Source organism: Ixodes scapularis, unplaced genomic scaffold (genome assembly GCF_016920785.2).
Source record: "Ixodes scapularis isolate PalLabHiFi unplaced genomic scaffold, ASM1692078v2 PGA_scaffold0__279_contigs__length_252992795, whole genome shotgun sequence".
Taxonomy (NCBI): domain Eukaryota; kingdom Metazoa; phylum Arthropoda; class Arachnida; order Ixodida; family Ixodidae; genus Ixodes; species Ixodes scapularis.
The window spans coordinates 1,527,313-1,549,013 of NW_024609835.1; the positions used below are offsets into that span (position 1 = coordinate 1,527,313).

The 21,701-nt window shown below is 48.2% G+C and overlaps 2 protein-coding genes and 1 non-coding gene across 3 annotated transcripts in view; 2 read left to right on the forward strand and 1 right to left on the reverse strand.

Moving 5' to 3' along the window:
• The window catches only part of LOC8036409 (dynein heavy chain, cytoplasmic), a 167,826-nt gene extending 149,774 nt beyond the window's left edge, over window positions 1-18,052 (forward strand). Inside the window, exons 75-85 of the mRNA XM_029983821.4 lie at window positions 1,741-1,978; window positions 6,048-6,218; window positions 6,543-6,644; window positions 7,349-7,473; window positions 8,274-8,377; window positions 9,032-9,234; window positions 10,280-10,445; window positions 10,849-10,991; window positions 15,294-15,404; window positions 16,238-16,432; window positions 17,564-18,052. Coding sequence (XP_029839681.2) covers window positions 1,741-1,978; window positions 6,048-6,218; window positions 6,543-6,644; window positions 7,349-7,473; window positions 8,274-8,377; window positions 9,032-9,234; window positions 10,280-10,445; window positions 10,849-10,991; window positions 15,294-15,404; window positions 16,238-16,432; window positions 17,564-17,701 — 1,696 coding nt within the window. The 3' untranslated portion in view covers window positions 17,702-18,052. The remainder of the gene's footprint in view (window positions 1-1,740; window positions 1,979-6,047; window positions 6,219-6,542; window positions 6,645-7,348; window positions 7,474-8,273; window positions 8,378-9,031; window positions 9,235-10,279; window positions 10,446-10,848; window positions 10,992-15,293; window positions 15,405-16,237; window positions 16,433-17,563) is intronic.
• Trnas-aga lies at window positions 11,509-11,590 on the reverse strand. The gene has a single exon. It is a non-coding gene; the product is annotated as a tRNA-Ser (tRNA).
• A 1,746-nt stretch (window positions 18,053-19,798) lies between the features above and the next one.
• LOC8036406 (YEATS domain-containing protein 2) overlaps window positions 19,799-21,701 on the forward strand; it is a 29,221-nt gene continuing 27,318 nt past the window's right edge. Inside the window, exons 1-4 of the mRNA XM_002411810.4 lie at window positions 19,799-20,014; window positions 20,142-20,242; window positions 20,313-20,410; window positions 21,222-21,317. Of these exons, the coding sequence (XP_002411855.3) occupies window positions 20,143-20,242; window positions 20,313-20,410; window positions 21,222-21,317 (294 nt within the window). The 5' untranslated portion in view covers window positions 19,799-20,014; window position 20,142. The remainder of the gene's footprint in view (window positions 20,015-20,141; window positions 20,243-20,312; window positions 20,411-21,221; window positions 21,318-21,701) is intronic.

A 21,701-nucleotide genomic window follows, 5' to 3' on the forward strand; every position in this document is an offset into this window, starting at 1 on the left:
CCCTCAGTCTCGAATCTTTGTTGTAATCTGGGTTACGCAAGGGACGGTCGGCCAGGTCTCGGCCGAGGCCAAATACGGCTCCATGCCGGAGGGAGCGGGAATGTGGCCTTGGCCAAACCTCCAGGGATGAGCTCTACCGAAGCACGAGCAACTTGGGATCCACCCAGGCACGGCGATGGCTCGGCGACGGGAGCCGGCTGGGGCCGCAAAAGGCCGCGCCGGGACGAAAGAGACAACAGACTCCCCGGAAGATTTTCAAGGCAGAACAACTCGAAGAGCGGCGCGTGCTGCTACTTTTATTTTTGAATGATATCATGCGCACGCTTCATGTGCACACCCAGACATTGGCGTCATCTCGGAACACTGCACTAAAGCAGATTACTACACTCCTCTCTCTTTTAATGCTGAATTGCATTCTAACACAAACCTACTCAGATTTCGTGTGCATGCGTGACACGGTACGGTAGAGTGGAGAAAGTAACTCAGTTGCCCTTTCCACATTTGCACCCATCACTTTCAATATGTTCCATCAGCCACCTCCCTGTCAATCCCCTGCTCATGATGCGGGTGTCAACATGCAATGAATCGCCCGGACGACTCTCCGTCGCCTTGATCTGCGCACTCTCCACTTTTGCGAGTAAGACGCGTGCCAGGGAGGCTGGACGTGAGCATCAGCTGCATTTTTGATAAAATGCGACTCTGTACCTGAAGATTTCATGGACAGGTCAAAATGCAGCTGGAAATATTCAAGTTTAGGGAAACATGTTATCTCATTTGAGCACCAAGTAAGGCAGGTCCAGAGATGAAGTGGTGTCTGAAGCACTTGCTAGGGGCACAGTTGTGGCAGAATGGTGAATTGGGCTAGTTGGTTCCTAGTTTAAAAAGTACAAAAGCGCCAAAAACAGCGGAGATCAAGATGAACTAAGACAACACAAAGCACAGTTGCTTTGTTGTTTTTGCGCATCCCGAGCGAACCCCCGGATTCTAGCGATCCAGTTTGAAGAGATCTTATGTCACAAAATGCAATTTCCACACAAAAAAAAAAAAAAATTGGCACAATATTTATTTTGTGAAAGTTTGCATGGCCTTCCCACATGCTTTGTGAAGAGGAAACCGCATGGTGAGGTTTCCTTCTTGCAACTTGCAATACTGTGAAGGAGCTCAGTATGGCGATCAGTTTCACGACAGAAGTGCTCTTGGCGCCGAGTCCGATTTCCTTCGCTGTCACGGCGTGATGACTTCATTCCGATGAAGATGAGACTTACGGTATTAAGGCAAGCTCGATACTTCGACGATGCTCTTCGCGCGCACCATCTAACGTGTCGATCAAAAATGGGAGTAAGTCGCCGTAATCATTGTCACTCTGACACAACCTCGTAACGTTTCGGTTACGAAACGGGAGATGGCACCACTGAAACCACTCGCCTTTGCTATAGGCCAACATGCCGTTTAGAAACGAGTCCTCGTTTGCCTTACCGAGTACGGGCACTGTGGATGCGCAGAAACCAGATTCACGCGAAACGAAGCATAGGCGCATGCGCAGCACCGACGGCAACGCCATTGCAGCGGCGCAACGCCAGTCACACGTGGGTGTACACGGACACCGTATTGGAAAGTGCCGCATTGATGCTAAGGTTAGCACCGTTTCCGGCGTGGAATCTGCACCGGACTAGTGCCGCACCACGCTCGTGATTAGGCCTTCCAAACCGCGCCCTCACCCCCTCTCCCCTCTCCGTGCAGGTGGGTGATGCTGAAGAATGTGCACCTGGCGCCGCAGTGGCTGGTGCAGCTGGAGAAGAAGCTGCACGCCCTGCAGCCCCACCCGTCCTTCCGGCTCTTCCTCACCCTGGAGGTGCACCCCAAGGTGCCGGTCAACCTGCTCCGGGCCGGACGCGTGTTCCTCTTCGAGCCCCCGCCGGGCATCCGCGCCAACCTGCTGCGCACCTTCTCCACCGTGCCCGCCCAGCGCATGACCAAGGTCCGCCCCTCCGTCCCCGCTCCTCCTTTCGCCACGCGTCTGAGCACAACCGACGAGTTGACGGGGCCAAACAAGCGGCGCCAAAAGCGTCGCTGCATTAGTCTTTCCATGCACATTCTTTGGCCGGCTAAACCGGTCTGGCATGGTGCATGTGCCAAGACCTCGCGCTTTTAAGGCTCGTTCGCGCATTTGCGACTGCTTACGTCCAAGTGCGTTATGATCTCTCCCAATCTCTTAAAGATACACACAGGTGCCATCTAACAGGCAGCCGTGGAACACTCGGAACGACCATTTTTTGTAGATAGTTTGTACGTTCGATCTCACAAATACTCCGAAGCCTTTGCTCTAGCGAGGATACCTCGTAGATGGTGCTAGCGTGTTGGGCCTCAAGTTTGTGCATCTGCGTTAGTACCGTATTTACACGAATGTAAGTCGACCCCCCACATAGCACATCAGCAAAAAAAAAAAAAAAATTGTAAATGCGCACTTTACTGCGAACACGTGAGAACGGCAAAGTATCTGTTTCGAAAGCCGAGCCTCCAACACGCGATCTATGCCTTCTGGCGTGCTTTGGCTGCGCATGCATGCGCGAGGTGCATGAGATATGCCCAGGCGTTATCGAAACTGGGAAGTTCACGCTGGAGGCGGGACAACTGAGGCTGCTCACTGTCGTTCTCACTCCGTCCCCGACTAGACTACAACACGTCCGCTCTGGGGATGTCAGTCCCGTCGTCATCACTGCCACTTTCTCAAAGCACGGCGGCGGCGGCGTCCAACGAAATCTCTCACTTCGCAAATGACAGGATCAACCGCATCTTCCGCGCTTGCTCGGTGATCGCGTTGGACGTCACGGGTAGGGACTGATTGCGCACTTTTGCGGCGTACATTCCAAGCCTGACTTCCAACTCCGGAACCAGAATTTTGGCCTACGGAAGCCTCTTTGTTTGCCGTCACAGTTTAAAATCCCGTGCCACTGCTGACTCTATTGGAGCATCACGCGCTCCGACGGGTCGAACTTGCGTCGAACAGCACAGTTGTTGATTGCTTCTGAGTGAAGAATGGCCAAAAACGAGCACCGAAAACCTAAACTGCCCGGATCACGCGTGTCAATACAAAAAGAAACATAGTTAGCGCTCCAGCATGGTCTCGTCACTCGATCAAACGATGTGCTATTGTGAATCGTGCGAAAAACTGCGAAGAGAAGCCACAGGCTGATTGAGCTGAGTGAGTGAGTGAGCCGTGAGGCTGTTCCAGCGGCCTCCGGAGTGGCTCTTACAAGAAGTGCCGCCACCCCCCAGGAGTCGGGCGCATCGCGCACTGTTCACCGCCGTATATTCGGGTTAATTTGCGAATCGCTACCAGCAATACTCGTTCGCGCAAATAGAAAAAAAAAACAACTTTGTAATATGAGCACACAGAATAATGCAATGCTAGAGGTACAGCCGGCTGAACTCGTAACAAGTTTAAGTGCTCATGATATTGCGATTGTTTCGTTTTTGCCAGTGGTGGAATGCTTTGGTTCGATTATAAATCGACCCCCCCACTTCAGATTTTCAAAAATTGAAAAAAGGGTCGACCTACATTTGTGTAAATACGGTCCGTCTTTCAGCCCTTAACTGCGCCCTGACTCACGCTGAAATAGTGTAATCCCTAATCGGTTATGGTGCCTACACTGAGTCTTGGACCGGTGTGTTTTAACGTCCCACGCCGCCGGTGCAAGACGCTAAAGTGGTTGTAAAGTAGCGACCAATTAGGTCGCGGGAAGAGGCGTAACGTTTAGTCGCCCGTCGCGATCCTGGCAGTTAGTCGTTGAAGTGTCGGCGAAAAAGGCAAACGAGGGCTGTCGGCGTCATGGCGTCCCAACCCGTGGCCGCTCTGGTTTTCGTCCACCAACGGACTGCATAGCAACGGCGGTCACCGTCTGCAGCCCCTGTCAAGATTGCAACCGGCGACTAAATGCGCTGGCGGCGATGCCGCGAGAAGGAAACGGGAATATTAGGGGTGCGGTAAATACTCGAGTTTGAGACTCTTTAGAGGCACCGTGCGAGTGGCTGAAAAGTTGCGTCGAATTGCCGGTATGTACGTTGCCCGTCGGACGAGCGGAACGACTGCTACCTGTTAGATGGAGGAATCCCCGAATGTCGGTCGTTGGCCGAGCTTTTTGTCAAGTTATGCGGGATCTCAGCTACGCGACTACGTGGAATCCTGGCTGTGCTTGCGAGTCGATAGTAAGAGGCAGTTCCTTTTCATATGTGCTGTATCTTTCAAGGTTTTATTTTTTTTATCCAGAATGTGTTTTACGAGTAATTTTCTACGAGAACATTGTTACGAACGACAGTCGTGGACAGGCATCGGAAAGGACTGACATGATCGTTGCACAACGTAAGGCTATATATGAGGCCTACAACGGCCCATGTAAAATCAGCATAAGAAACCCGGGTTTGAGGCTGGGCGGGGCCCGAACTTGGGTCAGTGTGGTGGCTGTTGGATGGCATAGCAACTGAGCTGCGTAGCACAGCTGGTTGGGAAGAGTGAACGATACCATTGGCACGAAAACGTGCCGGTGAGAGCGGCGTCTTTTGAATGAAAATAAAGAAGTTCTACAAGCTTTATTATGCTGACAAAGACTGGTAAGCGCAGAATGTGCAGTAGGCCTTCCAGGGAAGAAAAGGGCCTCTGCGCTTACTTTGCTTTTGAATGCTCGGATCCTTGACCTCGGATAGCTCAGTCGGCAAGGCACTTGGCTCACAATCTCAAGGTGGCGAGCTCAATGCCTGCCGGGGGACTGATGTCTTTTTATATGCTTCGCTATGGGTGTAACACTTTTCCGTGTCGTTGCAGCCGGCTGTTACAACTGATAGTCTCAAACTCCAGGTCATCACCTTGAACTTTATAGACTCGCTTCAACTATATAGACTTCATCCTTCTGTGTTTGTGCATGGTGATGACCTTGAGTTTCAGACCACATAAAGAGGTGGACTAAATAAACGAATTAGCTAAGTTTGAGACAATGTCCCGTCTATTTTCTGTTCCTTCTATGTTTCGATGTTTCTTTTTTTTTTTCCCACTCGGGTTGGAAAGGTTAGGTTGGTTAGAAAGCTGGAAATCGGCTGATAAAACACATTTTGGGTTAAGGGGGGAGACGCTACCTGGGCATGTCTACTTTCGAACTGCTCACTCAATTAGCATGAAATTTGCAGGGGGTGTTTGTAGCCATATTGAAGGAGGGCATGCAAAGTTTCAGCCCTGTGAACCAATTTTATGAGGTACTATACCCCCACTACCTAGCTTTGTATAGAATCTGCTCAATGGATCTATCGTTGAGAAATGGTGTTGATCCCCACATATTTTTCTGGCGGAATGCATACTGGAATATTTGTTGCCAGTTACTATGAAAATAAATTTCTGGAAATATGCATTTTTCAAATAAAAAAAAATTTGAGAAGTTTTTTTTTTTTTTTTTTTTTTTACATTTGCCAAGTTTTGCAAATTACTATTTTTCATAATAAAGGAACATGAAAATGCAGAATCTAAGTTCATAGTAACCGGCTTGATAAAATTTCGGCATATAATCCGCAAATATTGAGTCTCTATGAATATGAATTTTTTGGAAAAAAGATGCAATTCAAGGTAGTGTCCCCCCTTAAAGAAAGAAACTAATAAAAATTGATCATAAAAGTAACGAAAACTTTAGCACAACCGACGCACGGAGTGTATTTTTTGCGGGTCACATTTTGCGCTTCCTGGTCTTTGTCAGCATGATTGAGCTCATATAAGATCTTGAAAAGCATGAGGAATGTTTTTGCAACCAGAAGGAGGGATAACAACGGCATAGTAGAAATAGTTATTATCGAAGGGATATTGTCCCAGTGTTCTCGCTGCCCAAGATAGCAAGCATTAACGGAAATAAAATGCACTCCCCAGTTGTCCAGCTATCATAGAACGAGAAAGATGGAGGAGTACGTTATATGAATCCAGTGGTTGCGCTCAACCTTTTCTTCCTTTGTGGCTCCCTGTGATCTGGTAGCGTCTGCCCAGAGACATGTTCCCTGAGGTGGTGCTTGTGCAGGCCCCGGGTGAGCGTGCTCGCCTCTACTTCCTGCTGGCCTGGTTCCACGCCATTGTGCAAGAGCGGCTGCGCTACTGCCCCCTGGGCTGGGCCAAACACTACGAGTTCAACGAGTCCGACCTACGCGTGGCCTGTGACACCCTCGACACCTGGATCGACACCATCGCCATGGTGGGTGGTCCCGTTTCGGTTTCGGTCTCGTTTGTTTTACTATTATCGTGCCTGCTCGGACTTGCGGGACGCGTGGCGAAAGGTAAAAATAAGATGAAGCCAGTAAACCTTCTCATATACCTGGCAAGCTTAACATCAGTGGACGTCTTAGTTATTGTGCAAATCTTGGGTATTTTAAATTTTTGCAGAAAATATGTCTGAGAACGCTCGTTGCTTCTAGGTTGCTTTGGACTTAAAATCTGGAATTGGTGCGTGTCTAGCGCTAATGTTACTTTGTTGTGTACCGTGGGAGAGTTTGTGGCGATGTTCCTTTTCCTTTGGTAGGGTCGGACAAACCTGCCACCCGAGAAGGTTCCCTGGAATGCTCTGCGCATCCTGTTTGGGCAGTGCATTTATGGAGGCAAGATTGACAACGATTTTGACCAGGCAAGTGGCTGCAAGTAGTCTGCTTCTCTTAGGTCTCATAATGTAGCGTGCTTGTTGAGTTTGATACTAGACGTGTGGTCAGTTTTTTCCTCTCTTTCGTTGGAGCACCAGCGCAAACTTTGCCATGAGGAGTTGAGCTTTGTGTACCACTTATGTGTCAAACTGCAGCGAGTGTGAAATTGATGGTTAGCGCACGTAAAAGCAATTACTCGAAGGATGTTTGTCATTCGAGTAGTAATGCAGAATGTCTTTGCATAGACCTCCAAAGAACCAGGCAAAACCATTCCGTTTGCAAGTTTCATTTTTGAGAAGACAAAATGACCACATCGAAGACTGCGGAAGTCAAATGAGATCGACATTTTGGGAAGTTCCACTTATCTAGGAACTCCCGCTCATGAAAGCTCCATTTAGGGAGATTTGCAAGGTGCATGCAAAATTAAAACAGTCATTTTTTTCATTAATAATTGTGCAGATTTGTCTTTGTATTGGATCTAGACTTCTCAATCTCACTTTTATATTTTGCGTTGTGTTGAATTGCACCGTTTGCCCGGTTCTCGCAGTATTTAAGGAACCGCCTCAATGCCTAGAATCCTATTAATCTTCAGCTTTCCAAGTCTCAGAGCCGTGTTGACTTAGCTATTGGTGGAAAAAGGGGACTCTTGTTCCTCTCGAAAGAGGTACGATGTGCTCTGCCCTCTCCGCAGCGCCTGCTCAACTCCTTCCTGAACAAGCTGTTCACGGCCAAGAGCTTCGAGCCGGACTTCATGCTCATTGAGCCCGGCACGGGAGGCAGCGAGGACAAGGGCATTGCCAGCCCAGAAGGGATCAGGTGATCTTGCCTCAACCAGTGTCCAACCACGTTCCTGGAACCAAAGAGACTCGTCTGGATTCTAAATGTTTGCTGCCGAAATAGTATATCCCGAAAGAGAAAAGACTAGCCTCGGTTTCTCGTCCGCTGGTGCTGTCATCAACCGCCCCGGACCGAGCTATCGGTTAGCCGAAACGTAAAGGACGAAATATGTTCATTCGGTTGCCTTCCAAGTTGCCAAGGAAATGAGCACTAGCGTCGTTAAAACTCATATTGCCAACCCTACTGCGCAAATTCCATTAGCCAAGACAACATAATTTCAAGGATTGGGCTATTACTTGGTGTTTGCTTTGAGTGGTGAGAATTGGACAGAAAAACTTTCAGCCTTTCCACTTTGGTGAAGAAAGAAGACCAGCGAAGCTGTACTATGGTGGGAATGAAGTAATGGCCGGCCGCAAGTCGGCAAGCCAGAGTGGAAAATCTGGAAAGGTTGTGGCAATTAGACAACTGGCAAGCCGGCTGTCTGGTTGCCGCCGTCGCTCATAGATGGCGGTAGCTGTCCAGAGTTTCGTGTCATCATTTGTTTGCTGACGGACTTGATATTGGGGTAACTAGCCCTTAACAGCTCTGCTGTAAAAGAGGGTGGTCTATTTTTTGGGGTGGACAACCTCTTTGGATATTATTGTATATAGATCTAGCGGCGCGATAGCGATTAGGAATGGTGTCTCGATTCGTGCGTGTTCTGGTCCCAGCCTGCTTTATCTTTGTTGCGGCCCGTAGAGTGACGAATGACTCAAGCGGGCCTTTCTGTCGACGCGCAGGCGTGACCAGTTTTTGCACTGGGTGGAGTCGCTGACGGACCGGCAGACGCCATCCTGGCTGGGGCTGCCCAACAATGCCGAGAAGGTGCTGCTCACCAACAGAGGTACGTCAGCGACCGAGCGTCGCTCTCCCCGTCGGCCGGGACGGTGCTCCTGCGGTGTCGATTGTGTCCGGTTGCACCTCGGTGCCGTCGGAACGTGCGCCACTATCAAATTTTGCACGCTTTGGTCTTTGTGCGGACTAATTCTTAATTATTTTTGGTCGGGGCCGTTTGGTGACGTAGGTTGCTGTGGCGGCGTTAGGTTAGAAAAATAGAAGCATTTGCACGGATCCTTTAAAAGTTGCTACTTATCCCATGGGCAGGAAAGAGTTAGTAGTCGAGTGTCGCCCTCGGTGCCAGTGTATGACCACATTTATAAGCCAAATAGATAGATGACTGGTTAAAAAAAGGAACATTGACGTTCATGTTTATACACCATAAGGTCGGTCTTTCTTTGAGGTGCAGCGACACTATGCTGTAGATAAGAAATTTAGCCGGTGCAGCGCGACTGCTAGACTGGGGTCTTAAACGTGCATCGTGCGGTAGCGATACATGACCGCACGCACGGCAGTACGGTGCTCATTTAGATGGAAACGGGCGGGGGGAGGGGTCTGAACCCAGGATTCCCGGGTTCTGCAGCGCGAGCTTTCGCGCTACGTGCCGAGAACTACGCCGCCGACCCCTCCATTTGATGCGTTGCCGACCACCGCTTTGCAGGAAGCGACCTGATTGCCAAGCTGCTCAAGATGCAGTTGCTGGAGGACGATGACGAGCCGGCCTACGCCAGTGAGGAGGGCGCCGCCGGTGAGCCCGGCCGTGCGGGCGACGGCAGGCCTGCCTGGATGGCAACTCTGCAGCAGTCTGGGACCACCTGGCTGCGCCTGCTTCCGCAGAGCCTCACCTGCCTCAGGCGCACCAAGGTAGGGACGGCGACGCACACTGGGCTGGTCACTCGTCCAACGCAGGTGGCGTTGCGGGTAGCTTGCGTGGCACCGTCTTTAAAAGGGATGCCGGTGTAGTCTTGTAGTCTAAAGGGCCGTCTAAACAGGACGCAGCAGTTGCAGCATTTGCTGCACCGGAAATGAAGGTTTTCCTCCAATTCAATATTTTTTTTTTTTTTTTTTGCGGGAATGTTTTTTTTTTTTTTGCGTCCTTAGAGGCTTAGAGCATGCTCATCATGTGGGCCCTGACAGCCACTTGCAAGCTCTGCTGGCTGTCGTCTCCACTCTTGTCGTCGTTGCCCAATCTCCCCAAAACAAGAAAGGAGAGGAGGCGACGCCAAAGAGAAAAGCAGTGATGTTTGCATGGTTAATGTCCAAACTGAAAATGGACACGCGCTGCAACTGTCACACGTTTTGAGAAGTGCGGGCGTTTTTCTGGTTGCGTGCAGCATTTGCCGTATTCTGTTCCTTAAAAGGAAGCGTGAAACAGTTTCTTCTCTGTAAAGGATGGCAGGTAGTCTGCTCGTGGCACCGGGCACAAGGAGGCAGGAAATAGCTAACGGGCTTCATTTGAACCTAACCTCGTTTAAGCTAACTAGTTCTTGGAATAAACCCCACCCGAACATGGAACAGGAACCTGATTTTGTTTGCACGCGCTGGTTTTTGTTGAAAGTGCACCTCTTTCTTTCCTCAACTTACTCTTTCACCCTACTGGATAGCTGTGCCCCTTAATGAAACAAGTGAGGAAACAATTTTTCGCCAAGATATGATCCACTCAAAAAGCTTGTGGGAGGTTGAGCTCAAGTCTCGGCAGTAACAAAAGAGTAAAAACAAAATCTTCCTATAGCCTATAGCCAGTTTGGAACACAACGTTTTGCACAAGGAATCCTGCAATGTCCCGACTAAATAGCATTGCGCACGAGACTGAAGGTCCATCAGATTCCCTCTTGTTTCACGGTCTCTGTAAGCGAAAACAGTGAATAGTGGTTGGGGAATGTGGACAAAATGAAAGGCTCTGGTGCAGGACAACATTGGGGACCCCCTGTACCGCTGCCTGGAGCGCGAGGTGAATGTGGGTGCCAAGCTCCTGCGGGTGGTGCGGAGCGACCTGGAGGACATGGTCCGCATTTGCCGCGGCGAGCGGCGCCAGACCAACTACCACCGCACCATGATCGCGGACCTTGCCAAAGGTGCGTGCCTACACCGCCTACAAGGGCCCGTTAACATAAACATATCTCCAACTTGGGATCAGTGTCTTTTTGAGGAAAACTGTCGGTGCTGCTATTTTGTTTATTTGTGCCTTCTTGGAGTTCTCGGACTGGTTTCGCTAAATCGTGCTCAGGCACTCAAATGCTCTCTTGTCTCTATCCCCTGGGTAAGGCGTCGGTTTAAGTGCCATATCTTAACGTAAGTCGGGCATTGATGCGAGAGTGTGAACCAAATGCTCCCTACTGCGTGCATTGTTGCTTACAAGCTCTGCGGGTTCTTCCATTGCTCAATGATTCCGAGATGAAAGGGTGGGGTTCCTCAAAGCACGCGGGTGTTGTACGTGACCTTCGGGATCTTTGTTTGAGTTGTGATGTGTGGCTGCAGGCATGCTGCCGACCTACTGGAAGAAGTACACGGTGTCTCCCGGCTGCACTGTCATCCAGTGGGTGACGGACTTCTCGGACCGCATCAAGCAGCTGCAGCGGGTGTCCCAGGCATGCACCTCCGGTGGAGCGGCTGCACTCAAGGTCAGCCTCTGCATCCCTGCCTTTTCCGGGTCCTTCGGGGAAGGGGCTGTGACAGTCATAGATGTGTGCACTGCTGCTAACAGCAAGCACCCATGGTAGCATACTTAGTGACAGTCATTGATGTGTGTGCTTGCAATCAGATGTGTGTGTTGCTCTTGTGCTAACAGTGAGCACCCATAGTGGCATCTCCAGTGACATACTTAGTGACAGCCATAGATGTGCCTGCTGCTGTTGTAGCTGCATCAGATACATTTCACACAGTTGAATCTGTTACTCTTGACCCGCAACAAGTTGCTTTACCTAGTGGTACTGCCCACAATCTGAGCTTGTTGCACTGTGGGCACTGAATCTGCCCAAAATTTTCTATTAATGAACTCATGTTTTTTCGGGGCGAAGCTCCTTAGGGTCTAGCCTTGTCCTTCCGGCGTGTGTGCTCACATCGACCTTGCTGGTGCTCGTGCTCGTGAGCTCACGAGCACGTGCTCACGTGCTCGTGTAGAAAAAAAGAAAGTGTTTGCGCAGTCGACAGGATTCGAACCTGTGCGGGGAGACCCCAATGGATTTCTAGTCCATTGCCTTAACCACTCGGCCACGACTGCGGGACGAGTAGGGGGCTCTGAGATCTGGTAGTAACTCAAAAGCTGGGGATGTCATGGATGAAACGTTGCAGTAGCTGCTCAATGTCTATACAGGAGAGGGCGCTGCGGTCAAATGCATATATAATCGCATTAAACTTTGCATACATTGGCTCAACGTTCATAGATGAGAGGGTGCTGCGGTCAAATGCTCAGCTGCGTATATAACCACGCAAACAGATGGGATGGCAATCGATGGGAGCACTGACGCCAGACGGACAAGGCTAGACCCTAAGGAGCTCTGCCCCTAAAAGATTTTTTACAGCGGAGCTGTTAAGGGCTAGTTTCCCCAGTTTCGTGTCCGTGGACAAATCAATCTCGACAAAACTCCACAAAGCTACCGCCATCTATAAGCGATGGCGGCAACCTTTCCTGTCATTTCAGAAAGGCTGAATTTCTCTAAGCGCCGTCCTTGAGGTCGTCCTTGAGGTCGTCCTTGAGGTTGTCCTTGAGGTCGTCCTCGAGGTCGTCCTAGAAGTCGTCCTTGAGGTCGTCCTCGAGGTCGTCCTAGAAGTCATTCTTCAGGTCATCCTAGACGTTGTCCTCAAGGTCGCCCTTGAGGTCGTCCTAGACGTTCTCGAGGTCATCCCTGAGGTCGTCCTAGGCATCGTCCTTCAGGTTGTCCTAGAAGTTGTCTTTGTGGTTGTTCTAAACGTTGTCCTTAAAGGGACCATGAAGGCAGTTTCGAAGTTGTATTCGACGATTGAAATGGATGTCAGGCACGTCTCAGATACTGTTGAACAAGTTCTAGCCTGAACAGAAGTTTGGGTGCCGCACCAATCGAGCAAACAGGCGCGGTAATAATAGCGCCGGGAACGATGCCTGAGACCCCACCGAGGCGGCGGCAGAAAGGTGAACTAAAGTGCGCCGTAGAAGCGTGACGACAACGGGCTCCTCGTCTGGCGATTGGTTCAAACGATAGACACGCTCTTGGTTTCGATTTCGGTGGTGAGATGTGATGAAAAATGTTTATTTGAACGTTGGATAATGTTTTAAAGTTGTAGTTGGGAATTAATAGGATTTCCTCTACTAAGGATTTTAGAGTGCGTCGAGGTTGTCGTGAAAAGCTACTAACTGGCAATAAAACAGACCAACTATTTATCGCAGCCAGATCATGTTCCGAAATGTCACGTTGTTTGAGGTCTCTCGACTTGGGACAATGCCACCACTTCTATAATGCAGTGGTTCTCAAAAGGGGGTCTCTCATCAGTCGGGCAAGGCAATATTAGTTGTCTTTCTTCACGTTGAGAAGAAACGTTCCAATTTTCGGGAGAGTACTCTCATGTGTATGTCAGTGAGATAAGTCTACTTCACACTAGCAATTAGTTATATCCATCTATTAAATCATTATCATGATAACCTATACCTTTCTATTCCCCTCACCCCGAACGGGGTCCCCCACCATCTCCGCCTTCATATAAGGGGTCCACGAAACATCAATGGGTGAGAACCACTGCTATTATCTATGCTATTTCTGTTCAAACAAAGTTTCCAAATGTTCATTGATTTTTTTCTCGTTTGCTTAGAGGAAAGGAAGCAGGCGTCAATGTACGATTCTCAGTGCGTACCTCTGCACATAGCATATATCTGATGGTATGTTGGGGGCCCAAACAAGGTAAGGTTCATCAACAAAGCCGCGAAGGCATAACGACGTTAGAAGCATGCCGAACTAGTGCCATTCGGTCGTAGCGCGAACGGGCGAAATGAGAATGGGTCCAGTTGCGAAAAACACGATTCGGATCTTATGAGAAGGTTCAGACGAGAAGGACCAAATGAGAATGGGTCGAAATGTGCAAGGTTCAAATGCGAATGGGACGTTTTGAGATACACCCGCAATGCGCAGCATTTGGTTGCGCGCCGTCGTCTTGCGTAGAGCTGTGGACAGCGGTGTCAGGATTTGTTCGTTGCATTTCCGACCAGAAGACTTTGAGCAGCACCTTCACGTCAGCCGGAGTCTGGGTAAAAACATGAAGTTCCCGCGTCTGAGGAAAGCGCGGCGTTGTCGTCCATTTCCAGGTTTTCTTCACAGACCGCCGTGCACTAGAGCGAACCACGGGAACCACACTGAGTGTGCACTAAATCCTACCGATGCCGACAGTGCTCCCTGACGTCACTCCTCTTTCCACAGGCGAAAAAGGGAAGAAATCTGCATGTTTGTTTCGGTTTCGCAAATTGATTTGCAGGTACAGAAATAAGAGTCACAATGTTCTAGAAAAATTTGTGTGGCATGCCAGGACCCCAATGCTTCCGAAAACACCTTCTTTTTTGAAAAAAAATTAAATTGCCTTCATGGTCTCTTTAAGGCCGTCCAAGACGTCGACGTCATCTTTGAGGTTGTCCAAGAAGTCATCCTTGAGGTCGTCCCACCATAGTATGACTTTGCTGATCTTCCTTCTTCACCAGGGTGGAAAGGCTGAAAGTTTTTTTTCTTTATTTAGTACTCACTTTGACCATAAATTTTGTAACATTCCATTATGAAACGGGATATTTGATGACTAGTTTCGTAACTCGAACCCCGTAACTATGATGTCATTGTATCACTTTCTGCCTCACTTTTAACCCTTTATTGACGAAATATATAAAAATTGCTTAAAACATTTATTTTTTAAGATAATGTTTAACAAGATTAAATGAAAGAGCAGAGCTGAAATAAAGAACAGAGCTGAAATTAAAATAAATGTTGAGGTAAATTTGCAAGTTGTAGCTTTGTTGCCTGTAGGACAACACCAGGCAAAATTCTGAAAATGGCTCCCTTGTGTAACCTCTATGGATTAATATAAAACATCAATAATGCCTGCGCATACAATAGCCACAAGTAAAACGATCACCCCATTGTAAAATACGAGCCGTTTGCCGTTCTCAGTTGCTGCGTATTTGCGTGCCAAACTTATTTTTTCTCCTTAACTATGCGTATCTTTTCACTAGATGGCACTGTTGTTTTGGTCTTGAAGACGGTGAGACTACTAGATTTAAAAAAAATGTAATAAAACCGAAACTATTAAACAAAAGCTTTCAGCCTTTCCACTCTGGTGAAGAAGGAAGACCAGCAAAGCTGTACTATGGTGGGACAACCTCAACAATGACTTCTTAAGCGACCTCAAGTACGACTTCTTGGACGACCTCATGTAGGACGACCTCAAGGACAACGTCTAGGACTACCTCAAGGACGACTTCAAGGACAATGTCTAGGACGACCTCGAGGACGATGTCTAGAACGACCTCAGGGACGACGTCTAGGACGACCTCAGGAACGACGTCGAGGACGGCCTCAAGGACAACGTCTAGGACGACCTCTAGGACAACGTCTAAGATGATCTCGTGGATGACATCTAGGACAACGCCTAGAGAAATTCAGCCTTTCCACTTTGGTGAAAACCAGAGTGGAAAGGCTGGAAAGGTTGCCGCCATGTATGAGTGAGGCCGGCAAGCCGGTTGTCTGGTTGCCACCATCGCTCATAGATGGCGGTAGCTGTCCAGAGTTTTGTGTCGACAATTGTTTGGTACCGGACACGATCCTGGGGAACCTAGCCCTTAACAGCTCCGCTGTAAAAAATTATTTTGTGGTCTGTTGCCCGTAGGCAGCACTCGTCAACAAAGGATTAACTTTGTCTCGGGGGGCCAGTGGAGTGTGGTGGTTCATGTGGCACATTTTCTGCTTCTTCCGCAGTCCCTGCACGTGTGGCTGGGCGGGCTCTTCAACCCAGAGGCCTACATCACTGCAACGCGGCAGTACGTGGCACAAGCCAATGGCTGGTCCCTGGAGGAACTCTCACTTGAGGTGAGCATGTGTCATTGGATCAGGCGTCTCACCAATCCAAACTTTGCAGCGACTTAGCTGACACCTTGTGGGTTTTGGGCACTGTAACTCGAGGGCTCGCCACAACAACCGTTTCGATGCAACAAGCTCATGGGTCTGTTTTTTTCCTCGAGCCAGCGTGTCGGCTTTGAAGAAAATCCCATTTGTATGGCCTAATCTATGCCATATTTGGACGTTGAAACCAGACTATCATTGACACTTGAGTTTATGCTCGTATCCTAAGAAGCAAAAAAATTATGCGAGGCGAAGAGAGAAATGCCGTGAATGTGCAAAGACCTGTCTAGCCGTGTTCCTAGGCTGCAGACTGTCTTGCCCCATTTAAGCTTAAAAAAGAAACTTTTAGTTTTTTTACACGCAACATTATCGTGACCAGAATCACTTTCTTAATTTTCTAGAAATGTCTCGACTGGTAAAGACAGCTCCGGGCTGGATTTTATTGCCTACTTTTCCGCTTTCAAAGACTGCTGAAGGAAGGGTCGCCTAGTTTGAGCAATGGCAGCACCCCGTAGGGAGTGTTCACTAGTCACCCTAGCTGTATGCAACATCGTTGAGTGTTCAGAAAGTGAATGTTCACCAGATTCACTGCAGACCGTCGAAGTTGTTGCTTCTGAGGGACGACAAGCTGCTCGACGTGCAGCAGGTGCCGGCAACTGCATATCAGTACTTCCCTTGGTCTCCAAAAAGTATGAATGGCAAACTTTGAGTAACCCAAAGTTCTCGGTAGTGTTTGGAATTTGGCCGAAGCGTTCCTAGGGTCTACTCTCGACAAACGCACGCGTGTCTCTCTTCCGCAGGTGTGGGTGTCCGACGCGGACGAAAAGCCGGGTTCGGTGGACGAGTACAGCTTTGCTCTCGCGGGGCTCAAGCTGCAGGGTGCCAAGTGCGTCCAGAGCCGGCTGAGCCTCACTTCGAGCATTTTCACCGAACTGCCGCTTACCACCATTCGCTGGGTTAAGACGCAGGTGCAGGACAAGCCGTCGGAGGCCACGGTGAGTGTCACGCTGGCGGGAACGACGCCGTCCCCTCCATAAGCCATTGCACTGTTTACTTTTGCGAAACTTCTTTCATTTAATGCCAAATATACGCGTGCAAAAGAACCAAAACTCTCAATGTGGCATCCAGCGTTTCGCTAACTCCTTTTTTGCAGGCTAAAACCGTTAGTGTTAGAGATTATGTGGCAGTAAAGAAGCCAAGTCTCGTTTAAGTGAAATCTCTGCCGACTCTGGGGCCTTTGGAAAGTTTATTTTCAGGTTTCTTCTACCAACTTGACCTACCTTCGGGTTGTGCAAAAACTTGAAATGTGTGCCGAAAAATGGCTCGAGACCTTGTTCCGAGAATGACAATTAGAGACAGAATTGGAGGGCACTCACTCGGCTCTCTCGAGGTTCTTGCAACTGAGGAATTTGAGGATAGCCAGCATATACCCTCTGTGTCTAGATTGAGAAAAAACTTCATCGTGGGTAGGGAAACAACAGAGGGTATTTGAGCGATCTTGGGGAACCCCCTGGTCCCTACAATATTAGTTTGAAAAGTTGGACGCTAGAGTTGCGAGAACATATCTCGCAGAAGCATCGTTGTAGGTACACCGCAACAAACGTTTCACTACGGCATCGGGCTGGCATAATTCTGGTGCAATTATGACCACGTCGTGGTGCACAGCCGCCGGAACACTAGAGAAGGTAACATGATCCTATTAGGGTGACATAACATAGTATGTGAATGATTATGACCAAATCGTAGTTTATATAAAAACACCACTCGGCGTGTCTGCGAAACGTTGATATACTGACGCATTAGAGGCGTCCTTATCCTACCGATTTGAGCCATACTGTCGGGAAGTTTGAGCAGAACGCTGCATGAATAAACATGCAGCATTCTGCACACATTTTTTGACTCGTAGGTTCACATGGAGGAAGTGAATCTTTCTAGTGAGTAACAAGTCAAAGCACTAATGTCAGTGTCACCCTAACCTTCACTCTCCACAAATTGCGGCCCGCACTTGGAGTGCACCGAAAGCATAGACTACTATGTACATATTGAAAGGTGCACAAATGAGGTTCAGGATCGCTTGTTGTGGCCGGTCTCCCAGCATTGACGTTATATCCCTCACTCGTGTCCAGGTCACGCTTCCAGTGTACCTCAACTCGAGCCGCACCGACTTGCTCTTCACTGTGGACCTCCTGGCTGCTGATCCGCGCGAGTCCCACAGCTTCTATGAGCGCGGAGTGGCTCTGCTCTGCTCCACTACCCTCGGCTGATCAATTGGAGCGGCCACCGTCAACTTGCGCAGATCCGATTGGCATGCTGAAGAGCCCCGTGTATTCTTACCTGTCGCGTTGTGCGTGTGGCTTTTTTACTCTTTTCTGGGATGCTAGGAGAAGCTAGTGAATTTACAAAGGGCTCTGTCGGTTTTGAGATGGGTTACTCGTTTTACGAGCTCTCGGATTGTTTTTGCTTATGTATTTATGCACTTTCTTTTTACCTTTTATCCACTAAGTTTGCTAATAAACTCTCATCTGTTGTGGCATGAAACGGCATTGCGTTACTGTAACTTTTTATGTTTAGTGTTGGTGTGCGAGTGCTAATAAATTTCAGTCAATACAAGAATACAAAAGTTGCCGTTTTCTTTCCCCCAAGCTTGTGCTCACTGACTGAAATACAACTTTCGGCAATGAGACCACACTGGGATCTCGTAAGCTACTTAGATAAACTGCCTATTTCCAAGAAACGCTATTCGGCAAAAAAAAGGTAAGTGAGGATAATACTTTGATTACATGCATTATACACATTCATGATGTGATGGATGCTTTTATTCTGATCCTTTTCACGTAAACCTTTTGGTTAATGTTAGCTGCAACAGATATAACAGCTATGTCATGAAATGGACAAGATCGCCTTGTTTGTCAACATTATCCACGGCTTCTGGGCGTCTGCTCACCCAGGTTAGCAATTGTACTGCACAGGCCAAATTGCCTCCTACAGCATTGAACTAGCACCTCCACATCTCCAAAGACAGATCAATTCTGTGCTGTGTAAATACAATTCTACCAACACCCCCTAGATACAAGGTTTTTGCAGTATTCCCTCCCACGGAATTAAAGGTAACACAATGTCCAGATATCGCTGGCAGCGCTGAGAGGAATCCTGGGAACTGGCTGTAAGGAATTGTGCAGTGGACAGTAAAATCTAGGCAGGCGAGTTGGCAAGGCCTGGAGAGCAACTGTGTTATTCTGTCTTTTTATAGCTGTTGGATGCTGCGGGAGCTAGGAGTATGCACAATGTTGCCATAATTTATTGTGGACTTTGCGTGTGGCGTTTTGGGATTTTGGATCTGGTCGGTTAATCCGGTGAACTTGATGTTTGCCGCTGAATGAAATAAATAAATAGATTGATACATTCAAGTGCAGACTAATTGAAGCTCCACCTGGCTGACTGCAGCCAAGTGAAGTTTCCTGTGAGCGCATAGTTGAAGCTATTCCAAAACTTCTCGAGCGCTTATTAGTTCAAAGGAGCAATGCAGAAATGATGGGGACATCTTTCAACTGTCCAGACCTTAGTGTGAGCGACCCTCAATCATTTCATGAATTTGGAGCGTGCATGCGTAGACGAGATTCTAGCCAGCGCACCGTTCAACCGCCCGTCGCCGGTGCGCTGGCTGTTTCTAGCTGGTTCGGAGAATTCCGCACATATTTAAACGTTCCCGCCTACGGAAGTTTGAAACTGGATCCGTTCCACGGATTGTTCCGGACGACGTTTTGCGGGCTGGTTTGAACCGCCCTTTAGACGAAATGTGAGAGTTTAGGCACGTGTGTATACACAACTTGAAGATACGACGATTCTCGTGGGTTTGACTATGCTTTTATCGTATAAAAGCTTTCTGGTGACCGCCAACGAACGCTGCACTTCATCAAGAATTATATGCGATTTCGATTACCCTGGACCCGTTGGACGATGTTTACGCAATCGGCCGCGCGCACGACCGCATGATGGGCATGGTGAGACAAACCGAAACCAAACAAGTGAGCTTGAAAAAACTGGTCAAAGCAAATATTCTGTCTAAACAAATACCTAAATCTCAAGATTGTGCATTATATCTCGTATAAAACGAAGTTAAATTTTGTTTCATGCATGGACAATAAAATACTCTTTCGTTTCCTAAGGTTTTAACGAAATATTTTTTTCTAAAACTGACAAGATATTTATGTTGTCCAACCACATAGGCCTTTTTATCCGTTGGTTTTATCCACTGATCTCTATGTTTTATCCAACGATGTAGGTTTTATCCAAGTTTTATCCGAGCTCTCCATATTTATCCAGTTTTATCATATGTGTCTACAACTATGGTGTACTCCACTACAGCGCGTCGCCATTCGTTTCCCTGCGTCATATGTATCATCCATTCATTCATTCATCCAGGCATAACAACAAACATGGCAGCGCACATGTGCAAGGTTCAAGCTCGGTGGTGGTGGTTCGGTCGCACAGTTGCACGGCTGCGGTTTCTCTGATGGCGGTAGCGGTTTCTTCGAGGTGTTCGTGACATTACGAGCGAACACTCAGCGTCGAGAAATGTAGGCGTTATTATCATTTAGAAGCTTCTCTGTTTTTTGCATGGAAGAAAGTGCAAGAACACTTCCGCCGCGTGCGGTTTTAGTGTTTTATCATTGATCTCTTCGCTTTTGTTTTTCTCTTTATTAGTATGTGGGACTCGCAGAAGAGACCCGTGGACCAGGATCCGGATTACGAATCGATTCCGCTGCACGCGCAGCAGAAGCGGATCAAGCTACACGAGCAAGACGGTGGGTGTCAAAACGGAGTTCCTACTTGACTGTCAGCCGGCCAGTCACTGACTTTGAGGTCTCCCCGCAGCCAAAGAAGCTACCGTGAGGAAGATTGAACAAATAGTCAAGAGCCGATTTTCGGAAGAGATTTCGGCAAGGGAGTCGGAGTTGGATACGATCAACCAGGTACTCGAATGCCCTTCTTCTGGAAAGAGAACGACGCGTTTCTCGAAACTGTTTTTTTTTTTTTTTCGTCCTCTCAAGCTTACAAAACGTAACATTCAAACTTAAAACGAAAAAAAAAAAAAAAAAAAGTGGTTAACGTTAAAGCTTACAGAAGGTTGCTGTCAAGTTCTATTTTACATGATTTCGAGCAGCGTCTCTGGTTTGTTGCTCGAGTAAAGTGGAACAGAGCCCTAAACTGCCTTGAAAACAAGTGGCCACTCTGCAATTCTGGCTTTTTCGAAGCGCAGCCATCTCTTGCAGATGGTATCACTTCAGTGTGCTCTGATATGCTTTCTTTTACTTACTGCTTGTTGATCAGAGCATATCCTGAGTAGCAGATCTATGGAGGGGTGCTTCAGCAAGACCACCATATCACTTGGTCTGACAGGCTTGTGATTTTCTTCGGCTCGGACTGGGGGGCTGTGTTGCACGTTTTGGACTCCCAGGAGACTAGGGAGAAGGAAGTGACGTCAACAACACTCTTTGGATGTTGATTGGTGGAGTTGCTGATGACGCGTTGTGTGGTGCTGCTAAGATACGTTCATTCACACCTACGTCACTTCCTCCTTCCTAGTCTCCTAAGAGTCCAAAACGTGCAACATAGCCCCCCTGTCTGCATGGTGGCAAGGTTCTGTGCTTTGCTCCGGGGGTGTCAGCTGCTGAGTTCAAGCCCTGGGTCCTCAGAAATTGCCTTACTTACTTTATGGCTGAAGACCTCAATATGTTTTGTTTTCTTTATCTTTCCGGGTTTGCCTGGTCCTACCTCTTGCAGAGGATATACCAGGCCCAGGTCCTACTGGAAAAGCTTCGGGTCGGAATAATCACTAAGTACTATGCGGTTAGTGGACAGCCGACCAGTAACGAGCCGGTAAGTGGGCGCTCAGTGGGCGTAATTTTTTTCTTTTATCCAGCACATTTTCTGGTCATCTTTATAGGCGTATTCTCTGGGTGCCATATTTGAGTGCGTTATTCACAGCACAGGCTTAGGTCGAGCACACACTTATCCTTCGAGAAGAACTATGTTATTGATAGTGTGAAATGGATGTTTTGAAGGTGTTGTGGAAGTCCATCGTTAGCTCGTGCTTAGCAGGAATGGACTCAGCAATGGCCGCCAATAAATACCACCTATAGCCTGTAGTTGCCAAGTCGAGATGCACACATCGGTACAAAAAGGCATTAAGTCAGTTGCTTTCCCTGTCCTTATGTTGCATAAATTCAGAGTTTACTTGTTTAAAAAAAAAGACTCCAGTTA